General features: G+C 41.8%; 1 protein-coding gene across 1 annotated transcript in view; it reads right to left on the bottom strand.

Moving 5' to 3' along the window:
• LOC109853056 (sonic hedgehog protein A) overlaps positions 1–20,414 on the bottom strand; it is a 33,695-nt gene extending 13,281 nt beyond the window's left edge. The window contains exon 1 of the mRNA XM_020424769.1: positions 19,263–20,414. Coding sequence (XP_020280358.1) covers positions 19,263–19,607 — 345 coding nt within the window. The 5' untranslated portion in view covers positions 19,608–20,414. The remainder of the gene's footprint in view (positions 1–19,262) is intronic.
• Between the last annotated feature and the right edge of the window lie 1,918 nt (positions 20,415–22,332).

The following is a 22,332-nucleotide window of genomic DNA, read 5'->3' as shown; positions in this document are numbered from 1 at the left end:
CATGTTAATTAATATCAAGACACGAAATATCCATTTGTAGCGATTTGTATACAACACTTACGGTATAAACAGGCATAGAATAAATATTCACAATTTGTTGACTAAGCCTTTAATTGTTGACTTTGTATTCATAAAGTTTAAAACTCTTCTAACGTTACTTACAGTTACAATATACTTGAAACAGTACTTGAACGATAATCTGTTATTCATGTTACACCATCAGCCGCATTCGACAAGTACGCGAATCGTTAAATCCATTGTGAAGGGATTACTGTACAGGACACGCATCAACTTACCGCGAGGTCCTCGAAGGTCGCCGGAAGGAAAAAGAATTTGAAGGGTCGAGTGACCCATGGATAGCAGATTTGTATATACGCGACTCTCTCTCGAGTCATGAATAAAACTGAATAGGCGAACCGGTAACCTAAACCCGAAGTCACTCACCACCTGTTGCTTTTGTGTTTATACACGCCGGCTCTTTCACAAGTAAAACGACTCTTAGATCGATGACTGCTTTTTTTGTCATCCATCAGGATCTAAGAATTCTTTCGCGGATCTCAGATCTACCGTGCGCGTGTGTTTTAATTGTTATTTTATAAAATATTAGAACACACATATTTCTTGCAGATTTGCTTTGCAATTAACACAATTGCAATTGAAAATATGTTTATAAAAACTTAAAATCATATGTAAACAAGAATCCGTTTATAAACGACGAATGTAAGCATAAAATAAAATCTAAGAACTTGAACTCGATTAGAAGAACGAGTTATTAAATCGATTAACATCCTGATAAAAATCTCGCGTCGATAACGTTAACGGTGCATATAAATGCGTGTTAATGTTGGCTTTAGAGCAGCCAACAGGCTACATCGCCTGTTGGTTGTCTAACATGTCTTGGACGAAGAGAGACATGTCCCTTCGTTAAACATGGCGTTGCAAATTATGCCAGTTGCGCCGATTATAAACGTAATTGATAAAATCAATCTAAGTAACCCCTCGCGGCTGCCGCGCTGATGACGAGATTACTCGCAGAGAGAAAGAGAGAGAAGCTACTATACTACTTCGTTATAATTCCGCGCAGCTTGTATACGAGCGGTATTAATTCAATCTTTCACGCGTATACAAGCGGGAGCAGGTAGCGGCGCGTCTTGTCACGGGAAATTAAGATTAACATTCACAAGTGGCGTGTTTATATATACGCGAGGTCATTAGCGATATTTACAAGTACGTACGCCGGTGCAATAAACTCGTTGCTGCAGTTATCTCGGCGTACTGTAAAGCAATAATCGAGTCGTTATCCCCTACGCTTTGCGGGCGCGAAGTCCGAGCTCATCGACGAAGCCACGCGACATTTTGCAGCACCGATCGCATTTTTTGCACATTTTTTGACAAACGCGAGTAATCATCTTAAAAACTAATACGAGAAAAGCTGACGAGCGTAATCTGAATTTTTTTTTTAAGGATAAGAATTTAACACGTTCTGAAAAAATTAGTTTTTTTCAATTCAAGAAAAAGAATATTATTGATTTTTTTGGAAAACTAGATTTGCTTAGACTGTTGCGAGGATACGCGAGGGACGCATCGACACATTGCGGTTTTGAAAAAAAGCGCGATTGTAATTTCGCCCCTGATCGGGTGTTCGGTAGTGTTATCGGTGTCGAGTGGTAGCTCGTTCGTTGAAGCAAACGGGGAGGCGAGAGAGCAGGTTGCAACACGAGAGAAGAAGCATTGGCCTGGCAAAGTGTTTAAGAGCGTTATCTTCTCGGCTATTAGTCTTTCTTGGTGTGTGGCCTCCGGTCTCACCGGTCGTCCTGCTCTTGGAGAGAGCACGAGCTCGAGCAAGGGTTAAGTTTAAGTAGCCCTCTTATCTCGGCTCACCATCTACATCCCGAGAGATTCATGGAGAGGATCATGAGGAGTCGGAGAGAACAAGAGGAAGAGAGAGAGAGAGAGAGAGAGAGAACGGACGGGATGAGAGGCGCGAAGATCGACGCGAATTCCGTCGCTTCCGAGTGTCGAGGATGCGACTATTCACGCGATAAGTATTCGCGAACGCGATTCCTCGACGATGCTCGTTGAAGAAAAGCGTTCTCTCCCCACGAGGAAAGACATTAATATAACATGGAAAAACAAACTCGAACAACCGGTGAATAATTTCTGTGCTCTGATCAATTGACATTATCAGAAAAAAAAAAAAAAAAAAATCGGGTGTGCGTCTCAATTGGTCCGAGAATAAGATACTCGACGTGCTGACACGTGTCTCCGGACTACTCGCAGGTAGAAACGTCGTTTTTTTGACAAATCGAGAGTCAATTCCAGGTGTAATGACTTTTGTCATGCGGATCTTTCCTTCTCGGATTCAGGTGTCGGCTCGACGCTGTAATTACTGCCGGATAAATTCACGGCGATCGATCAGACCGACCGGTATCGAGGGGAGCGCCAGACACCCAAATAAAATTTAAATAACAAGTGGATACGTCCATTGTTAAATACGTTGGTTTATTAATAGGACACACCGTAGGGATGTTGAGTCCCGTGCTAACGCGCGGTATGGGCTCTCATTGTGGAGGGAAACGCGCGGTTGCACGCGTAATTCTCGCCAGATTGATGGCCAACTATTACCAGAATTTATCACGCCTGCCAAGGCGACTATTGTGACGTATGTGTAAATAAAAAACGATTCGGGAGAACAGGATACCTCCTCGCGTGTGATGCAGAATGTCGTCAGTCATATTCGGAACAATGACATGTTCGGATTTTGCATATTTTTGCGCGTTGTTTTTTTTTATCAAATTTTATGAAAAAAGAAAAAAAGAAACAGAAAGAAAGAGAGAGAGAGAGAAAGAGAGAGAAAGAGAAAAAGACAGAAAAAATACACGTTTAATTTCCATGTAAAACGCAGTCTGCAATAATTATATACATTACTAATTTATTAAGTAATCAAGTCGTAAAAAAGAAAAGCTTGATTATAGATTTTCATACTGATTCAACAACGTTGGCTGAGTCACGAGTGTTACTAGACCATCACGAGTAATTCTTGAAAACAGCAGAATGTCAGCCAAATCAAATTCAGAGAGATTTCGGAGAATCGATAACTTCGCCATATCGTAAACGATATAATTCTCGCTCACCAGGAAGGGTTGGTATCGAGATCGAATTCAAAAACATCGTAAATTGAACATCAACTACAGATTATGGCTTGCGCGGTAGTCTCATTATTTATTGTGTTAAAGAACAGACGCTTCCGCAAACGCGATGTGTAACGTTCACGAGGAGTCGTTACCGTAACAAGCCACTGTTAGGCCATATTTTTTGCCATTGAGTACTTCCTTCCTCTTGTCAGTGATTTTTCAAACAGAATTCTAAAAGAATGTCTTCCGCGAATGAAGACGTAACGTAGAGATCAGATCAACAAAAGCGTGAGTCTGGCGTAGTAAATCGTGAAATACTCTTTGCAACGATGAAAAAGAGATCTTCAGAGAGAGAGAGAAAGAGAGAAAGAGAAAGAGCGAGAAGAATCCGTAAAACTTGACATGCTGCAGGAACACGATAGCGAGGAGGGATTTATTTTCGTTTCAACTGGAGATGTCTTCTCGCGTAGAACGGATCTACAGTCAAATTCGCGATTCTTCACGGTGCGGTGCGTAAAAAGGGCCAATTGCCGTGCGACAGAAACCGGCTTATAATAAAGTAAACACAACAATGAAAGAGATTTCCGAGCAGCTCGAAATATTTGTACGGGCCCGATTAGTCGCGCGTCCAAGTGACACGCAGCATCTCGCAGGTGAGCGAGATTTTATGTTTCTACACTGCGGCGCACAAGAGGAAAATTTTCTCCACTCCCTTCCACGTCTCATCCTCGAACCGAGGAGAGAATTACAAACGAAACGCGAAGAGAAACGTTTGAAAGAGAGCGTGACGAGGCGTGCGTGTGGTCAACACCTGAAGATTTTCCCTTAACCAAACCGACCATTGTTTAACAATTGACGTCTTGACGAATGCGATTTCTGACAAGTGAAAACACAAACTTTATGTTTGTCTATCATATTTATAAAATATTTTGAGTAGTTTCGGGATCGAAACATTTCGAGATTCCTCATTACGTACGCTCGAAAGAAAGTTATTTTTTAAATCCTTTCTTCTTTCCACGTTTTTCCAATTTTGGAAAACTTTCGCCGTTTGACTCTTTTCACGACAATTTTACGGAAGCACTCACATGCGGTGAAACCGTAAGTTATATCCTCTAGCGTCACGCTTTCTCGCTTGAAAAAATGTAATCAGGCGATATACATACATAGAATACATTTGTTTCGTCGTTTTTCTATAGTTGTCGAAGAGAGAAACATATTGGTTTTATATTACGCAGCATGCGCGTTTGCAAGATAAAGAGTCGTCCTTCTCTAGATGGCATAAGAGTATGACGGAGAAGAAAAAAAAAGAAGAAGAAGAAGAAGAGTCGAAGACGAAGAAGAAGAAGAAGAAGTAGAAGAAGAAGAAGAAGAAGAAGAATGAAGAGGCAAGTGAACGCGAAAGGACTCGTGTGCTTCCGGCCGATCGCCTCGTTAGCATCGTCGTGTTTCCAGTTGGTGAACGATAACCGCTCGTTAACGGCGATTAAACGGCGAGCTAAACATCGTGGTGCTGCGAGACGAAACAATCTCGCGAGCACGTTGAGCCCCGATTAAAATAAACAAGGTGCTGCTCGCCGCCTCCTGCAATTGCTCGCTCGCTCGCCTCCCGAGTTTTGTTGCTCGCCTCGCCGCTGTTTTCGCACGATATCCAATCGAGCGAGTTCATATTTCGAATACACGCCGCGCAATCAGGTTGCCAGTGCCTCGGCAAAAGCAATTAGTACTTTTGAAATAACAACGAAATGGACAGGGCAGAGGAAAACGTACAGAGGAGTTGAGTTGTCTTCGTTAATGGATTGTCATTAGACGATGCAACATATGTGTGACAGCAGAAGTGTGTCTTGGAAAAAAAATTTACGTTGAATTTTCTCTTACGAGATATTTGATCAGTAATATCGTGAACACAACTGTGATGATTTAATTGTGATGACACAAATCTCACATGTATGATTTCTATTCAATCAAGATAATAATTAAAACTTCCTGTGTCGTCATATTCGGTTCCTATCTTTTATTTTAGCCTCAAGATCTTTTTCTCGAGTTACCGCTTTTACTTCATTAGAAACAATCTGGTGTAAGAACTTCTCTTCTCTTTTTACCGAGATATTTCGAAATAACACCTACTCAATAGATATGCAACGTCGGCGAGCGTACAAGCTCAAAGACTTCTAGAGAGAAGGAGAAATATTGAGGATAAGAGTACCGAGAGAGAAGAAAGAGAGAGGAAAGAGTATATTCTAAAGAGAGGGAGAAATAGTGAAAGAAAGAGAGAGAGAGAGAGGCGTGAGAGAGTCGGTCGTTGTGTGCCGGTAGAGTCGGGGGTCTTAATAAGATGGAAAGAGGTGCTTTTGTGTTGGTGGATGCATGAAGAGGCGGCCGATAGAGGCAGCCGAAGGGCGGCAGAGTTTACACCTCACCTTGAAAAGGCGCCTTCGTGCTTTATCCCGCTTCCTCTCCCTTTCTCCTACCTCTCGCCCTTCTCTCCCTCTCCTTTCCGCTTCGTTTCGTCCGGCACCTCTTCCATCTTCTCCTCCTGGTCTTCTTCTTCTTCGTGTTTGCCCGCCTCGTTAACGCCTCGCGGCCAGAACGGACGCTGCACACGCAGCTATTTACCAGCCGCTTCTTTGGTCCATCTCTCCCTCCATGAAGGTGAAGGCCTACCTTCTTCCCCTCGCCGCAAAACGATATTTTTAACCCTCTTAGAGTCGACTTTACCGAAAAACGTTATATCGCACCGTATCGCTTCTAATCTATGAATATCGATAACACAACTATGCGCGACATAACTTGCGACAGATGATGCGTATTCCCTTTATCTTCTTCAAATTTCTTTCATCAGAAAAGAATAAAACAAAATATCTATAAGCATCTCTCTAAAATTCACAAGATTGTTCATCTTTTGATTATTTCAAATGTCTGAAAATTTCTAAATTGTAGACAAAATAAGCGCAAAAAAAAACATGTGTAAAATCACGAAATTCCAAATTGATAATCTAACATCTCCGTTGACGAGTATCACGATATTTGATACCGGCGACTCAAATGCAATGTGCAGAGAAACTTCACACAAAGTACAAGAAAACCATTAGCACAGCCGCAAGAAGTTAAATTAATTAAACCGAGACCTAAACGAGAGAGGATACGGATGAGGTAAGGAGCGAGATGAAAAAGCGGAGAAGAAGAATTAGGAACAAGAGAGATGAAGAAAAAGGGGAACGCGTTGTATGCCATTTAGACATTCCGAGAGCCCGATGACGCGCTTCGAATTAGGACGACACAAATAATGGGCCACGGGCAACAGGGAAAAACCGTCTCGTGAAACCTCCGTAATTCCTCATCGCGGAATTCCAGACTGACCAAACCTTCGTAGCATCCGTGCCGCGAAAATTATGACCGGTTGTTGAAAAGAAGTAACTCGAGATATCTCGAGGAATTCGAGAGTGACTCAACGCGCGACTTGTGAGATTTTCAGCGGGATATACCATCGGAATAAAAATAGAATATCCAAAATTTCTCTCTCTGTGCGTTCGCTTAAAATTGTGTGTGTATATGCTGTTCTTATACGTAACTAACACACACATAGTTCCGCAAAACTGTTTTCTATGAGATATGTAAATTCTTTCGATGCAATCTCGCGCTGTTGCAATACACTTTTACTTAGATCTCACATCTGAGATGTTAGGTCTCACGCGCGCAAGCGGTGCCGTCATCCTCCATCAACATCTCATTTGTCACGATCGATAAAATGTTGTCGATAAAAGTGGCACGATCGATCCAGCACGCTTAGCGGCAAGGTCTCCGTTAATCGTCGGCGATGATCTCAATCGGCGATCGAGGCGATATATCGTGACCGGTCGTATGTACATCGTATCGTGTAAATTTTTGCGCACGAACCTTACGGCGCGCGAGATGATCTTGATCGTTGCGGAAAGCAAGCCGCGTCGAACGAAATCGCCGTCGGCCTCGCTGCGATTCGATCGATTATTATTAATCCCGATCGCTTTTGTCCGCGTTTAAAATCACATGCGAATTTAAACGCCGATATATCAGATCGGACAGCGATAAGGAATTTGATAACGAACATACAAGTCGGGACTGGTCTCACGACAAATTATCGACCGTAGAAGTTTCTCAGACGTTATCAAGGATCTAAACGAGCTCTCGATCGTGCCGGACAGAGGCATTTTCGGGGCAAGGGAAATGCGTTCTCCGTGTACCTCCGAGAGATGAAAACGTGACGACCGACCTTTTAATAGCCTCGTCGCGGATTATGAGAAAAACAGAGAAAGACGAACAGAGAGAAAGAGAGAGAGAGAAAAGTAGTATCGGATGTTTTGACACGCTCGACGCGAAGGGAGGACAAATATTTCTTCGAAAACCGAAAGAAGCCCTATCGCGCCGCATTAACCCACTAAGACGCGTGGCCGCAAGAAATCGATGACAGATGGAACTCGAGAAGCGGCTGATCGGGATGCACAAAAACCAAAACAATTTCGACGGTATCGGGTTACGATTTCTAGCGGTGCAATTTCTTTTGCGCCGACAGAGAACCGTGTATGATCCATATGCGACAGAATGACAGAAAGGAAAGATATTATCTATTTGTACACATTTTTCCAGACTGTGTTAGCTGATAGACAAAGAACGCAACAAACACATGCATGTGTTTTGCAGTGAGTTCTTCGTGATTGATCCACCGCTGTGTATGATCTACCGTCGTAGCAGCGCGATGAAACAAATGGCCGGGCATTTACGTAACAATTTACAATTTGAAAAAAGAAGAAAGGAACAACGATATAAATCGCGCGCGTGTAACGATGATCCCAGCACGCGGCTAATTGTATCCGACGACATCATAATTTCGACACATAATTTTACGTTCGTGTCCCATAATTCGCTTGCAAGACAGATTTATGTCGGATAATCTGCGTCGGAGATCGAAACGATGCCAATTTAATGCCGCCGCGGTGGTGTGATCGATGGTTTATTGCGCGCTCGCGATACATTGAAAAAGGGTGCATAACCGGTCTGTGGGATGATACGACCTATCGCGATCGACGCGATTCTGAAGAATCGCGGGAGAAAAATTTACGATAGAATGGGAAAGCGCGATGATAAGACGATAAAGAAGAGAGAAATCGGCGAACATGTGTAACATTGCGAGGACGCGATCGCTGAAGCGTCGTTAGGTTGAGCGAAAATATAAAAAAAGTATCAGGGACGATACATATTCGTCAACAAAATTTATTCGCGATAAGAAAACCACTTCTCGAACGTTAGAAAACAAATGACAATAAATAAGCTGTATATATATACTGTATATATATACACACACACATGATACAGAAAGAAATTTCTTTGAAAATTATTGTACAAATAAACATCAATTCACAATCGGTTGTTTTTAAATATCTGTCTCCCAGAAGGTGTAGAAAATTGAAAGCACTTTTTCTTCACAATGTTACATCACTTGACAGAAGTGTAATTATGAATGACACACAATTCGATACGGAAAAGTGAAAGAGGCCCGCGTAAAAAAGTACGATAAAATAATAGTATTACACGTGCGATATCTTGAAGATGAAAGGGAAGAACGGCGCGTAAAATATATTCTCTAGATATAATATACTTCCGTCTGATATCCTCTATCACGATCGATACCTCGAATCTTTCGTAAAGTTTATTATGGCAACGAAGATGATGGCCGCAAAACCGGTCCTCAGTACGATGAAGAAGAAGATAGAAGCGGAGGAGAGAAGAAGATCAGGAGGCTGATACACGGTGTAAAGTATACGAAGTAAAAGCGCCGGTAAAAACGGCAGATTCGACACGTGCTTCGTACTCCCATTCGTATCTCCGATCGTGATTGGCATTTTGCGATCTTCTTGCAAAATTTATTATTGCTCCGGAAGAACCGGTCCACTGTAAGCGAAGCTGACGTGGGAAGAAGTTAGAGAGGTGAAAATTGACGGGAGAAAGATGAAGAAAGGTGCAACAAGTCGCAAATTAAAACGCGCGCTTCGAGTTTCTAAGCAAAGAAGTCTATTGTATAATTTAATATGTGTATGAACAAACTGAAGTTAATTTGTTTATCTAAAAACAAATTTCGCGTTACACTAATGATAATATTTAATTCTCTTGGAGAATAAAACGTGTTTCCCCAGTCTAGAGAAATTGTTGAAAACTTGTTCGAATATATTGCCAATATATTATTAATATGTGATTTGCGTGTGTAAATTTTCAATAAATAAAACAAAATACATTTCTTATTTGAAATTTCCAAATCATCAAAGATGGCTGAAAATGTCGAAAGTGAAGGGGAAGAAAAGAGACCTCGGAAAAGATGATAGAAGGAGAAAACGTGTAGTATAAAGGCGAGGGAAGTAGACGGTTGCCGCCCCATTAATTAACTGCCCCTCTTCGCAGCCCTCCGCCCCCGATCGTTCCACCAAGGGCGTAGCCATTCACAGCTTACTGACACTGATCTCTCCCCCTTCTCCTTCTTTTTCCCGTTTTATCCCCCGACGCTCCCCGTGTCGCCCTTTTTCCTCGTGAACGTGCAGCTGATTAAGCCAAGACGCAAACGGATTATAATTACACAAATTGCACTGCAAAATAAACGTTATATATTTATAAGCTGATGATTTCTTTGCATTTTTGCCCGCGGCGTCCGCAACCATCGCGCCGCGTTAATGAATTATCGTCGTCTTTTCATGTCCAAACCGCGAGTGTAATTTTTTTTCTAAACGATTGCTATTATTCATCGCTCTTTTATTCTTTATTCATGATTATATAAGATTTTGCGGGAAAATTGCGCAAGAAACAATATTCAACGCTTATTAACTCCGAAAGAAGAATGCGTGTGTGTTGCAGACAGGCACGAGATAAATAAGACAGCAAAAGATTTAATGCCGTTACTTAAGGGATCCCGTCGTCGCGAAAGATCCCACGAAACGCGCACCCCGACATGCACCGGCGCGGGACCATATCGGCGGAGACGATTACACGCTATAGAAGCCATTGTTGTCGTCCTATGGAAATTAATTGAATGTATTTGAATAAGCGCGTTGTTCGCCGCTTGTTCCTACTTGCCCACCTACGCCGAACACGCGCGAGCCATAAACCGTCGTCGTTCCGATCAAACCTCTACAGGGCGCTCCAAAAGGGGGACAAACAATTCTTTCGCTGCGCGAAATTTCAATTCAGAACAAAAATGTGTGTTCAATTATGAATATATAATAAATATACAATTAATTTCTACAAAATTTATCTCTCTCTCTCCATACATTTTCGCATTTATAACGCCGGAACGTGATGTAAAATATACTTTTGTGTCAAGTCGAATAGGTTTTTTACACCGTTCATTGAAGAATCTCATGATCGCTATATGTGGCGCGCCACCGGAAAGGGGGATGCGAGTCTGTGCGACGCCCGTCCCGAAGAACACAAGAAGCCGCGAATGGCCTTCGATAAATGTACGACATCGTCGTAAAGCTGGCGGCAGTAAAACGCCTGCAAAGAAAATAAGTCGCGCAGCGGCCGCGATTAATTATCCGAACCGCAAAGGCGTCATTAAATTCTCCCGCGACGCTGCGAACTGTCGCGAGCGCAAAATAAGAATGGCGAGACTTGCAATTTCGCGGAAACGAAAAGAAAAACGCGATCATCGTGTTCCGACATGTGACGCGCCGTCCGCTGCGCGAGCCGAGAAACACGCTTTTTTTTTCTCGTTGTTACGATCGATCCAGATTTTCATCCGTGACGTTCCGAACGTCCCAAACAAGGAGCCACAGCCATTCTAGAATCGTCTAGTGAGATCGCACTCAGCGTCTATCAAAGCAAATCGAACGCTTCACGCAATCATAAACGAATAAATAATAAAATGCAATTAATTAAATAATTTGTTCTTCCCTTCCGGTTATGTTAGAAACAGAAAATAATTCGAGTTTTTTTTAATTTCCCCGTCATGCAGTTGTCTTCACAATAAATATGTGCGTGAAGAAGTTAAATTAAAAAATATTTTATAAAATGAATATAGTCTGATTTCAGATATTTAGTATTAGTAAATATTGCGGCTGAAATTCTCTTATTCTGAGATTTACAGTTTTTATAGATGCTTTTTTTCTGTTCCTATAGGATTCCTATAGGGTTCGCTCTGCGATGTTTCTGTGTCGATGCACAGTGACAAATACAAGATTACGATTTAAGTCCTTTTGGAAGAGCTGTCTCCTTGTACAATGCTTCCCTTATTGTACGATTATTTGTTTATTTATTAACTGTGTGCTCGTCTTTTGTGCCGCTTAATAAAGGCGGATTAAGTTCTTTTGACTACCGGCGATGTCAAACTCGGAGGAAAAATGCATTCACAAGACATTCTTTCAAAGGATCACACAGTTTTGAAAGATTGTTTGAATATAAAGATGAAATATCTTTGGAAATTTTGTCGTAATTTATTTGACCAATGGCCAAATAGCAAAATCTCTGGTCGGACTTCTGAATTATTATTATTCTCAATCAATCTTTTGTATATATCTTAGGTCTTCGCACGATTTATTTCTCGCGCAGACATTTTTTTCGTTTCCTATTTTCAAATATTTCCTTTCTCAATATATTTCCTTCTATTCAAATACTTTCGCATTTATATTTCTAATGACTTTCCAGAATCTCTTCAAAAATATATTGGCACTTTTAAAGCTCCTTCTCTTTATTTTATCGCAAGATACAATGAGACGGTAATTTTAGCCTTTTGTCGTGCGCGCGGATGTTGAGGAAGGCAATAAGTTGATAAGTTATACGAAGTTGACGTGCGCGGCCAAGAAACGCGGAGGAGAGGAAAAAAAGAAGTACGAGAGTGAAGCAGGGCCCGGAGGAAGACCAGGCGGTGACGATCCTTTCCCACGTCGGTCATCGCCGACCTCAAACTGGTCATCGGATCCTTGGTCGTAGTGAATGGAGGAAGTGGTCGGCAAGATCATTTTACAGTGAGTTCTACCCCATATTTTGCAAAACTTTCCTCCTCACGCAGCCAATTTCTTCGACAACCGTAATCGATCGACTACGAGGATGTGATAATGATCAGATTATAGTACCATCAACAGAAATACATTTTTCTTCTAAATGTACATCTTTGATACAAATTCCGATATTTATAGAAAAACGCTCTTATCTAATTTCGACGCATTTCGGCGTGCTTCAATCGCGAATGCGATCGTTACAGCGGCCATTTTTACGATTCGTAGTCACGTGTAATCACGTGATGAAGTCGTCCTCGCGATCGGTGCCGCCAGGATTCGACGATATCGCGGGGTACTCAGCGCGCAGAGTAAGTCCGCCATAAGGACGAGCAACGCCATGACGTTCTTTTGACCTGTTTGACCCCATGCACACTTCTCACGATGCATTATGGCGGCCGCTTGGAGGTCCTCGGCCCTTCCTTCATCCTTTCCCCGTTGAAACTCGGTGGACCAACCAGATTACGTCCTTCTCTTTTTCTCTCTTGTTCTCTCTTTCTCTTTCTCTCTCTCTTTCTCTTTCGCTTGTTACTTTTATCCTCTCTTCACCCTTCTGCTCTTTCACGCTCCGCTCACCCTTTCTCTCTTTCTCTGACTGTCCTCTCCCCGCTGTTCTATAGTTGCTTTCTCTCCTCGTCTTTCCTGTTGTCGCCGCATTATCCCACACATAATCGAACTCCGCGCGCGAGAAAGAAAGATGCCTCGGCTTTCGCTCCGTTCCTGCGGATACCTATACGCGTCCTTAGTTCGTGATTTCCAACTTAAGTATTGTAGATATTAAGGTTCCACAAAGGATATTGCCAAGATGATCATTGATTAGACGTTTTCGTAATCGATAAAGCTCGAAAGATTTTTATCAACAAGAGAGCGCGGCAAAAACTTTTACTATCTAGACGACGGATCCAACTTTGATCGAGATGGTATCTAAATGCAGTCGCAAATAATGCACGAAACGATATTTTAAAGCGTAGGCGAGCCCCGATGACACATTCTGTTAGCGGGTTCCGCCCAGAACGTTACACGCACATTGTGACGGAAAGGGAGAGAATGAATCTCAATGAGATACATTAAAGCAAAATGGTGATAATAATGATAATGATAATGATAATGATGACGATGATGATAGCCGAGGGAAAAACGGGAACACCGGAATACGCGCTGTAACAACCGGAGCTGTTTCCTCTAAAAGGTTGCATCCTTGGCGAGCAAGTCTGTACAACTGGTTCTCTCTCTATAGACGCGACATAAAACTGTTCTCTCCGTTCTGAAACGCCGGTGGAACCGCTTTAATTAGGACTCGGTCTCGAAAGACAAAGAGAGATGACTCATATTCTTAATAATATTCCTTCTCCAGACAGACAGACATCTCCTCGTCTTCTTTTGACGCATTTCGGTCAGCGAAGACATCGAGTCGACAAAAGAATTACAGTCCGCGCAACAAGTAGTCGACGAAAGGTAACGATCGATTGCAAAAGCGCGATCGAAAGAGACCTGAGGCCGCCTCAAAATGTCTCGACCGTGTCGAGCCGTTGATTGGATTACGAAAAACGGGAAAAGAAATCGTGAGAGAAGAAACAGAGAGAAAGAGAAAAAGAGAGAGAGAGAGAGAGAGCGATTTGTCGCTGTAATGGCATGAACGATCGCATCGGGGTTAACGGAGGTAACCTCGACGTCCGGACGCGCGGGAAACAAATGCTCGTGGATTTACGAGGTTATATGCTTTCGAAGATAACGGGCCGCGCGCGAGAGAGGTCTGGAGCCAGCTTCTCAAAAAGAACGTTGAAGCTGCGCCGCGCTAATCCCGCATTCACATTAGTAAAACTCCGCCACGGACAGCCGGCAATAAGTAACATCGGACACGGACAGAAGATATGTGCGTTCTGCAGCGTACCGCGGTTGCGAAAGTTCGAGTTATATGTATCTTGCATATTATACATATATATATATTGAAGATTGACGATCACGAATTTTTCCGTTTCGAGAAAAATATCGCTAACGATGAGATATACACTACACAGTATTACAATATGTTTTTAACACACAAACACTTACCAAGATCGAGATTCGCTTCAAATTGCACGTGTGCAGAAAATGCGCAAGCACACAACACGTATGATCGAAACAAATTGCGACGATGAAACAAGTTTCGCAAGTCAACGCTATTCCGCAAGCAAATAGATACGTGTGTATATGTATTCATCTCTCTCTCTCTCGGCTTGATCAATAAATAAATTCCTCGAACATGAAATCACTGTAGTAAATGCGCTTCATAAATTTTTGCGGGGGCCGTGAAACTATCATCGTGAATTAGCCGGTATCGGTGAGCAATGATGAATGTTTAATTTTCCCGAACGCCAATTTTTTTGACGGGTGAATTATCACCGAACTCTCGCGCGCGTGGGTCGATCTCCGAGAACTCTCTATAATCACAGCGCTCGCTTTTAATCGATACGATCGTACAAGATATACTAAATATATATATATATATATATATATATATATATATATAATGTCATACAGTTAACCAACGGGAAAGCAAAGTGATTTTATTTATTGCTTCTCAACAATGTCAATGGCGGTAACTAAATTAGAATAACACAACAGCTCTCTATAAATAAAATCAAATGAAAGTGGTAAACTACTTTGCGCTCAACATTTACAATCCAAAAACAGCTTCCGGAGTCAAGCGAAGTTATCACTTCATAAATTAATCTGAAATTTTTCTGAATAAATCGTTGAAATTATTAATGGCACTTGGAGAACTATATTGCGCGTACTTGTGTTAGAACTTTCGTTTCTTGAAAACGCTGTGCCCCAAACTCTTCGTACCAACCTATCTTACTCGGCTGATCATCGGTTGTCATCAAACATCCGACTGCAAGTCACTGCAAGTCGGACGCGCGCTTTGTGTGCGTCATGGCTTATCTTATCTGCGATCGTCTCGATTCAACGGGAGTGGTCAACCAAACCGTGAATTGCGCGTTGCTGCAAAAATGCGTCACAACAAATCGAGAATCATCAAAAATCGTATGTGTGATGTCATCCGTCAAGCTCGGAGCGTGATCTCCAATTTTGTCATCTGGCAACCAAATAAATCTCGCACCTCACCTCTGCATTTCGTAGTAGAACACGATGAACACGAGATCCGATCGAACGAAGAAGGACAAACTTCGTGTGGAAAAGAGCGCGATATCGCGAGCGGCGAGCGAGAAAGATATACAGCGGGAAGAAGAACGGGAAGCGCGGCTATTAGGTTTATTTGCCATAATTGGGGAAGCTTTAACGCGCTAAACCAAACACCGGTTATAGCCGTCATAAAACTACCCACAATCACTTAGAGCCGGCGCGCGGTGCGCGCTTTTTCTCCCTATTTATTCCGCGCGACCGGCTAGTGCCGCGCGCGATCAGGATGAGAGCGGCAGGATGAAGCAGATGGACGGGACACGACCGTAGGACGAGTTACCAGCGATTTGTTATTTCTCTCGAATCCGGCTTTTCTCTTCCTCTCCCTCTATCTCTCTCTCTCTCTCTCCTCTTAAAACAATGCCTTCTTCAGATACAACTTCGCAAGTTGTTCAAATCTTTACGGATATTGATTCCTGTTTCTTTTTACAATTGTTAAATGTTTGTGTTGTTTACATTATTGGCTTATGTAATATATCTTTGATTGCGATCTTTGCTGATAAAAAATTAGCTTATTCGCAAGTTAGCGCAATCACATTGTTAAATAAAAAATACAAAATTTTATTACTTTCATTAATCACACTGTTGACCAATCAATTAATAGCTATACGTCGCACTATCAAATTACATTCAAAGTACGATTTTGCTTAGCTGTTTGGATGTAAACAACTTTTTTTGGTCGACACACATATGATAAGAAGTTAGAAAATTGTTCCGATTGCGGGTCATCTATTAATCACAGTAAGTGGATAAAACTTAACTGTACTCTTTGCGAAGAGATAAATATATCCCGTTTGATTTATGCTGGCACAAACGTTTTGACATATGATCGTCCGACGTTCTCGTTATTTCCAAACAAGCTGAAAGCGCGCCGAGACCCTCAGCGCTCGTGAAAAAGCGAGTCTCGTTCACGCAAATTGGCCGCGTCTATCGCCTCGTTATAATCGGAAAAGTATATTTCCGTTTGGGAATTCACGTTACATGCAGCGCTAACGAGCACCGACTGGCGAACTACCGACGGATCGCGTCCGCTTAAGGAGACATCGATGCCCGGAGCAAACGCCCGGAACGCGTCGGATCCTGTAAAATATTCTTAGGAAAGTCAAACAAATATATAAATTTCCTTGCTTTAACGCACGCTGTATATTAAATTCATTCATGTATAAACGTCTCTAAAATTTTCTTCTCAAATCTATAAATAAAATCAAAGTGAAAAAAGTTTGAAAAATGACAGAGCTTCCGTTCTCTTGTTACATACACAAAACTTGATTTGAATAAGTTAAAATGAACCCAAACTATTATTCTTGGGACAATCATTCTGATTTATGATCTTTAAAAACTTTTGAATAGTTCGGGGTAGGTTTTTCAGACGGCGTCAATTGATTTCGTGAAAATTGATTATCTGTTTTTTTTCTAAACCGTCCCAAAAGTCGAGTAATAACACTAAAACGAGCGGTTCTTTTAGAAAGGAGCACAGCATGTATCTTCCGCAAAAGGAAAAACGGATGCAGTATTTTGTGGTAATATTTTGTCACTGCTCCGACGGTGTCCTAAAAAGAGTCCCGTCTTTGCGAAATTAATTACAAACCGAATGGAAAACGTCTGTTACTTTCTCCGAATTCCGTCATGTCTTCTGCGCTCAGTTCAATCTTCTTCTTCTTCGTTAGATTAAATAAGTCGCGACTATTTTATAATAATTTTTTTTCTTGTAAGTTTTTAACATTTCTCACATAAATCTTAGAGATCGTTAGTTTCTCTCTTTTAGACACAGTACGTTCTCAGACAAAAATATATATACGTGCGCGTAAAACATCTTAACACAAAATTTAACTATAATATCTTATTTGATAGAATGTTTGTCATAATTTAGCAAATCTATAATTGAATTGCCGCTCTTGTATGTATCGTGAGTTTTTATTGGTACTATGAAATTTCGTATAGATATATGTGTGTTTGGACATTTTCTAAATAAGCTTTTAAGAATTCAGGTTTTTATCCGCGTAAAGCAACGCCGTTTGCGGCGCCGGAACCGTCTTTTGTGTGACGCGGCGACGCGTCGACTTACAAATTGGAATACAACGGGCTCAGAGTTAGGAGAATCGTTTCACGCTTTGCGGGGGCGCCAAGTGGAAGGCAAACAACGATAAAAAAATGCATGAATAAAGCACTAATGGAGTCTCCATGGAAGAGGAATAAACCTCGAATAGTCTTCTCTTCTGAAAGGTGATGACGGGCAACCTGCGATCGAACATCCTCCTTTTTTTCTCGCGCTTTCTCACAATATCGCGGACTATTTTTGAATGTTAAGTGGCACATATGTGTGATGTAAATTTTTTTACGAGAATCGTCGTATTCACAATTACGTGTAAACGCGCGAAATAGTTCTGATGCGCGAAGTCGGGTCTCGTCTATTTAAATATGTCGCTTTCTTGGTCTCGGAAAAATTTCTGGAAGGAAATACGTCTAATATCTCCGAGGAGAAATATAACTGCTTTAATAGCAGTACACGATCGTACGTCATATATATAAACTATCGATCTTGTTCGCGTGAAGCGAGCACGATCGAACAGCTTATCATATGGCTCGGCATTTCGCGTGAATCACCTGCCAACGTTTTAACGACGTGCAGTAGCCAGTTTGTCATACGGCTCGGAGTACAGTGACACGCATTAAAGTAATAACACGCGCACATATACCCGGTGTCTTCATGGAAGACACTCGAACAATATATATTAGAAACTTGCCATTATATCTATGTAGACAGTTTATGAGATTATTTTGTGATTTCACAATTACAGATCAATGATTTGCGTGTGTGTTAAACAAAACGATAGAAAAATTCTTGAGGAGAGAGGACTTTAAATGTTTAAAAAGATAAAAGAAAATTGATAAAGTGACTTGACTTAACTTTTATACATTTGTTTATCTTTTATACAGTTTGTCTGTAATAAGCAATTTTACATGAGCATTTTTAGTTTACGTAACTACACATATTTGAACTTGATATTGTATTGAACCCCGAAATGTTCTGCGCTAGTATCAGGTTAGTAAACGACACGTTCTCAATATATCGCCGGTAAATGAATCATCGCGTTATTATCAGACATGATTAATGCAAGAAGGCATAATTAAGAATAAGTACATTTTTTGGAGTAAATTGATTATCATTACTTTGCCAGGTTTCACCGTGACGCAATTACGGGAAAAAGCGAGAAAGCCGACGAGCGCGATAAAGTCGCATCCAATTGTCACTTTAATTAATATGAGACGCAACACGACCATAATAGCGACTGATCGATTAATCGTGAGATATCCGCGTATATCGTTTCGTAAGATGATTCACCGATGCGATGAGCTCAAGGACGGTCGTCCTTATCACGTATTGACACAGTACTCCGTTTTATCATCCGTGACATTATATAGCCATCGCACTTGAATAACATCCCTTGCAACAAATGACGAAGCGCCAGAATCGAATTTCCATCATTTAAAGTAGCGCAATTTAAAACGATTTGCGATTCGTATGTTTATTTTGTTAAGAAAAGCGTAGTATTAAGTTTTGCTGGATCTAAATTTGTCATGTATCTTCACAACGATTTGTTTGTTAGTTACACAAAATACATTTTAAGAATTTGAAATAAATGTCAATACTCTTTGCATATTGACCTCTACTTAATACTCTGTGCATAATAAAATAAGCATTTAAAGGCGCAAATAAATGAAGGTAACAAGCAACATTCAAAATAATCATTATTATATGATCTAATTATAATATTCAATAATAATTAAGATATTATATAATATCTTAATTATAATATTTAATAATTTAATCATATTTTCATCACATTAACTTCTTGAGATATTTTAACTCTCTGAAAACTCATATCTTCATTTACAACCGCCTTTGCTTATTTGTGAAAGAAAGAATACTCACTCGTGTCATGAGACGATCGGCACCGGTGCCCTCTTCGTCTTTAAAGATGATGTCCGAATTATAGTTGGGCACCAGGTCTCGGAATCGAGAATCGTCTCTTACCACTTGTCCTTCACTGAGTCCGCTCGCCGGCAATGTATTTTCGCTGACATTCGGCACATGCTGCTTGTAGACCAAGGGTGTGAGTTTCCTCAGGATAGGCCGTCGGCCACCGCCTCGTCCGGGTCCGCATGCCAGTGCGATGCCACCGCTGTTATCGAGCACGGGCCCACAGAGGCCGAGGATCAACAAAAGTATGTGGAGGCTCGCCTGGAGGCCGCGGCGACGATGATGATGGTTCACCATAATCGCGTACCTCTGCCTCGAGGTCGACCTTGCGCGGTCACTGCTCTCGTCGTCTCCAGAACGGCTGGTAGAACGACGACGAATACGGTGGCAACAACGATGACAATCCGGATAACGTTGCGCTGCCGATTCTTCTTCTCCGCCTTTTGCCACTGACCTCACTCACGGTTAACCATAACGAGGGCATCACACACCGTGCACCCGTGCACGCACTCTTACCACCGATGCGATCCCTGTAATTGATTCGCTAATCACCGCACGCAACCAACTAGCCAATGATGGTTCACTTGTAAAAACTCGAGCGTAACGCGAGCAACGCGAGATAGCGAATCGACGCGGAGCTACCTCTCGAAAAATCAGAGGAAAGCTGTTCGCTTCCCTTTGTGAGTACCAAAAGGAATCAATTTTACGACCGGGTATCATCAAGTCGTGATTCCAAAAAGGATTTACGAGAAAGCAAATTCTTTATGTACCTATACTCGAGACGCCGGGACGTTTGTTCTCGGAAAATTATCCTAAGCCGGGTTCTCTCGACTGAGCCACGTTTCTTTTTCTATCGAAAACCAAGCCCTTTAAATTCACGTCGGCACGCGCCAACACTCCCGCCTTTCCTCACTCGGAGCGGAATCCCCTGCGATCGTTTTCGTCAGAGAGGAGGTACGTGTGACTCGACTCACTTGACTGAACCCGTCGTCCGGAAGCTAACGCACGTTTTCCGGACGAGCCGGTGGTGGGAAATGCAGGATGGATTTTGGTGGGTACTCCTGACGTTATTTCTTTGGCCTGGCCAGGTCCAAGGCACGTACCCCTCTTCCTGCCCCCACCCCGCGGCGAACGACTGGCCAGACCGTCGCCGCTGGCTGCTGCTAGCTGCTGGTCCCCGTGAAGCTCTCGTGGTGTCCAGAAGTGGTGGCGGTGGTGATGGTGGTGGATGATCTCGTCCCCTCCACTTAGGGCCTCCTGGTACGCGCAACTGACGTCATGAGGCCTGCCGTACCTTCATTGGCCGGGGCGGGGCGTTTACCAGGTAAACGAAGACAGGTGCATACGACGGGAGGGAGAAGGAAGAAAGAGAAAGAGTGAAAGAGATCAAGCCCAGGAGAAAGGAAGAGAGAAAGAAGGAAAAGAGAATGAGAGAAAAGAAAAGAAAGAAACTTAGGAAGAATCTTCTACCTTTCTCTTCCTTTAACTAAACACGATCGCTTCTTCTATTCTTGCGAGTCGTTTCTTCGTCCTCTCTTCGCGTCGGTCTTTTTCCTCTTAAACTATCTTTTTTCTTTCTTCGTTTCTTGTCTCCACCGCTATTGCCAATCGTACTACAGTTCTTCTTCGTCGTATCGTCTCACCTCGTTATTCCGTTCGTCTCTTCATCGAAGTGTGCGTCGCTTTCTTCCTTCTTCGTTCGAACCTTGCGCGTACGCGTACAAATTGACACCTTCGCATTGAAAATAATGCAAACAAGGCGTTACGAGTACAGAATATCTACGAGAACGATAAATCGATATGTTGAATGTCACGAAAGACTTCACTCTTTGTTTATTTCTTCTTTTTTAACTGCACTTCTTCACTGACCTTGCTCTTTTCATATTGTTTCTTTTTATTTCTATCACACGTATCTGCTCGTAACTCACTTTAGTCGCGCAGTTCTCGCACTTCATCGAAATCTTCGCAAAAAGATATCAAAGTTATTGTTGTAAACAGCGCGAAAGTGTCTAAATGTTAATTTGTACAGCTGATTTATTCGTGCCAAACGATGTTATCACTTTTTTGATAAAAATCAATAAATATTCGCGCCCACAGACGCAAACTATTTGTTAGCTTATCAAACGTTGTATTCTGCAAGATGTTTTGACTCGTCGCAAAGGTACACATATACAAAATTCATAAATATAACGCGCCGAAGTTACAAACACATGTATGCACTATGTACAATCAGCAATCATGCGATCGTATTACATCGCAAAAAATGCGATTAATATTATACACGTCGATGACTGTTCTCGACATTTTCAAAGTGAATATACACTGCGTGAATACCGAATGCGAGCCACACATCGTCTGATATGAATTCTACTACATACACGAAGGGTCGGGGCGAATAAACATTTATTCGAGAAAGAGATCGAGAAATGTACAGCAAAAAGAGAAAGAAAACTTGGTTTACTGATAATAAACATCTTTCCCGAACACGAGCGACGATTGGCCCGTCGAAATTTACACAAACGTCGCGCCGAAACGAACTTGAGATTTTCTAGCGATACCTATGACAGGATTACGACCAAGAAAAATGTCTCGTGTGAAAAACAGTGTTTTCTAATCCTTGGTCGTATAAACGCAACGATTTGTTCGTTCACGTTAGACTTCACATATTTTTTGTATATGTAGAAAAAGAAACAAAATAAAAATTTTACTCAAAACAGAGATCTCTAGCGTTATTTATATAATATTAACACACAAACGTTAACTTATAAGTTTTAATGTTATATTATATTAAATTTTTTGTGTGTAAGTTTCGAAATAACGTAAAATAAAATGTGCGTTACAGGATTTGATTTTCCAAGACTTCCTCAGCATATCCGGAAACACAATAGCATTACAAACCATATGCATCGCTCTACGCGGAAAGAGGGGGAATTATGATCCAACGAAAATATAAAATGTCACTCGTTAACAGAACCAATGCCAGAAATCGCTAAAACTTGGCGGCAATAAAAAGTAACGAGTA

The sequence above is a fragment of the Pseudomyrmex gracilis genome, unplaced genomic scaffold (assembly GCF_002006095.1).
Source record: "Pseudomyrmex gracilis isolate BER0280 unplaced genomic scaffold, ASM200609v1 scaffold_42, whole genome shotgun sequence".
NCBI classification, from domain to species: domain Eukaryota; kingdom Metazoa; phylum Arthropoda; class Insecta; order Hymenoptera; family Formicidae; genus Pseudomyrmex; species Pseudomyrmex gracilis.
The sequence above is the reverse complement of the archived record's forward strand: the minus strand, read 5'-3'. Positions and strand labels throughout refer to the sequence as shown.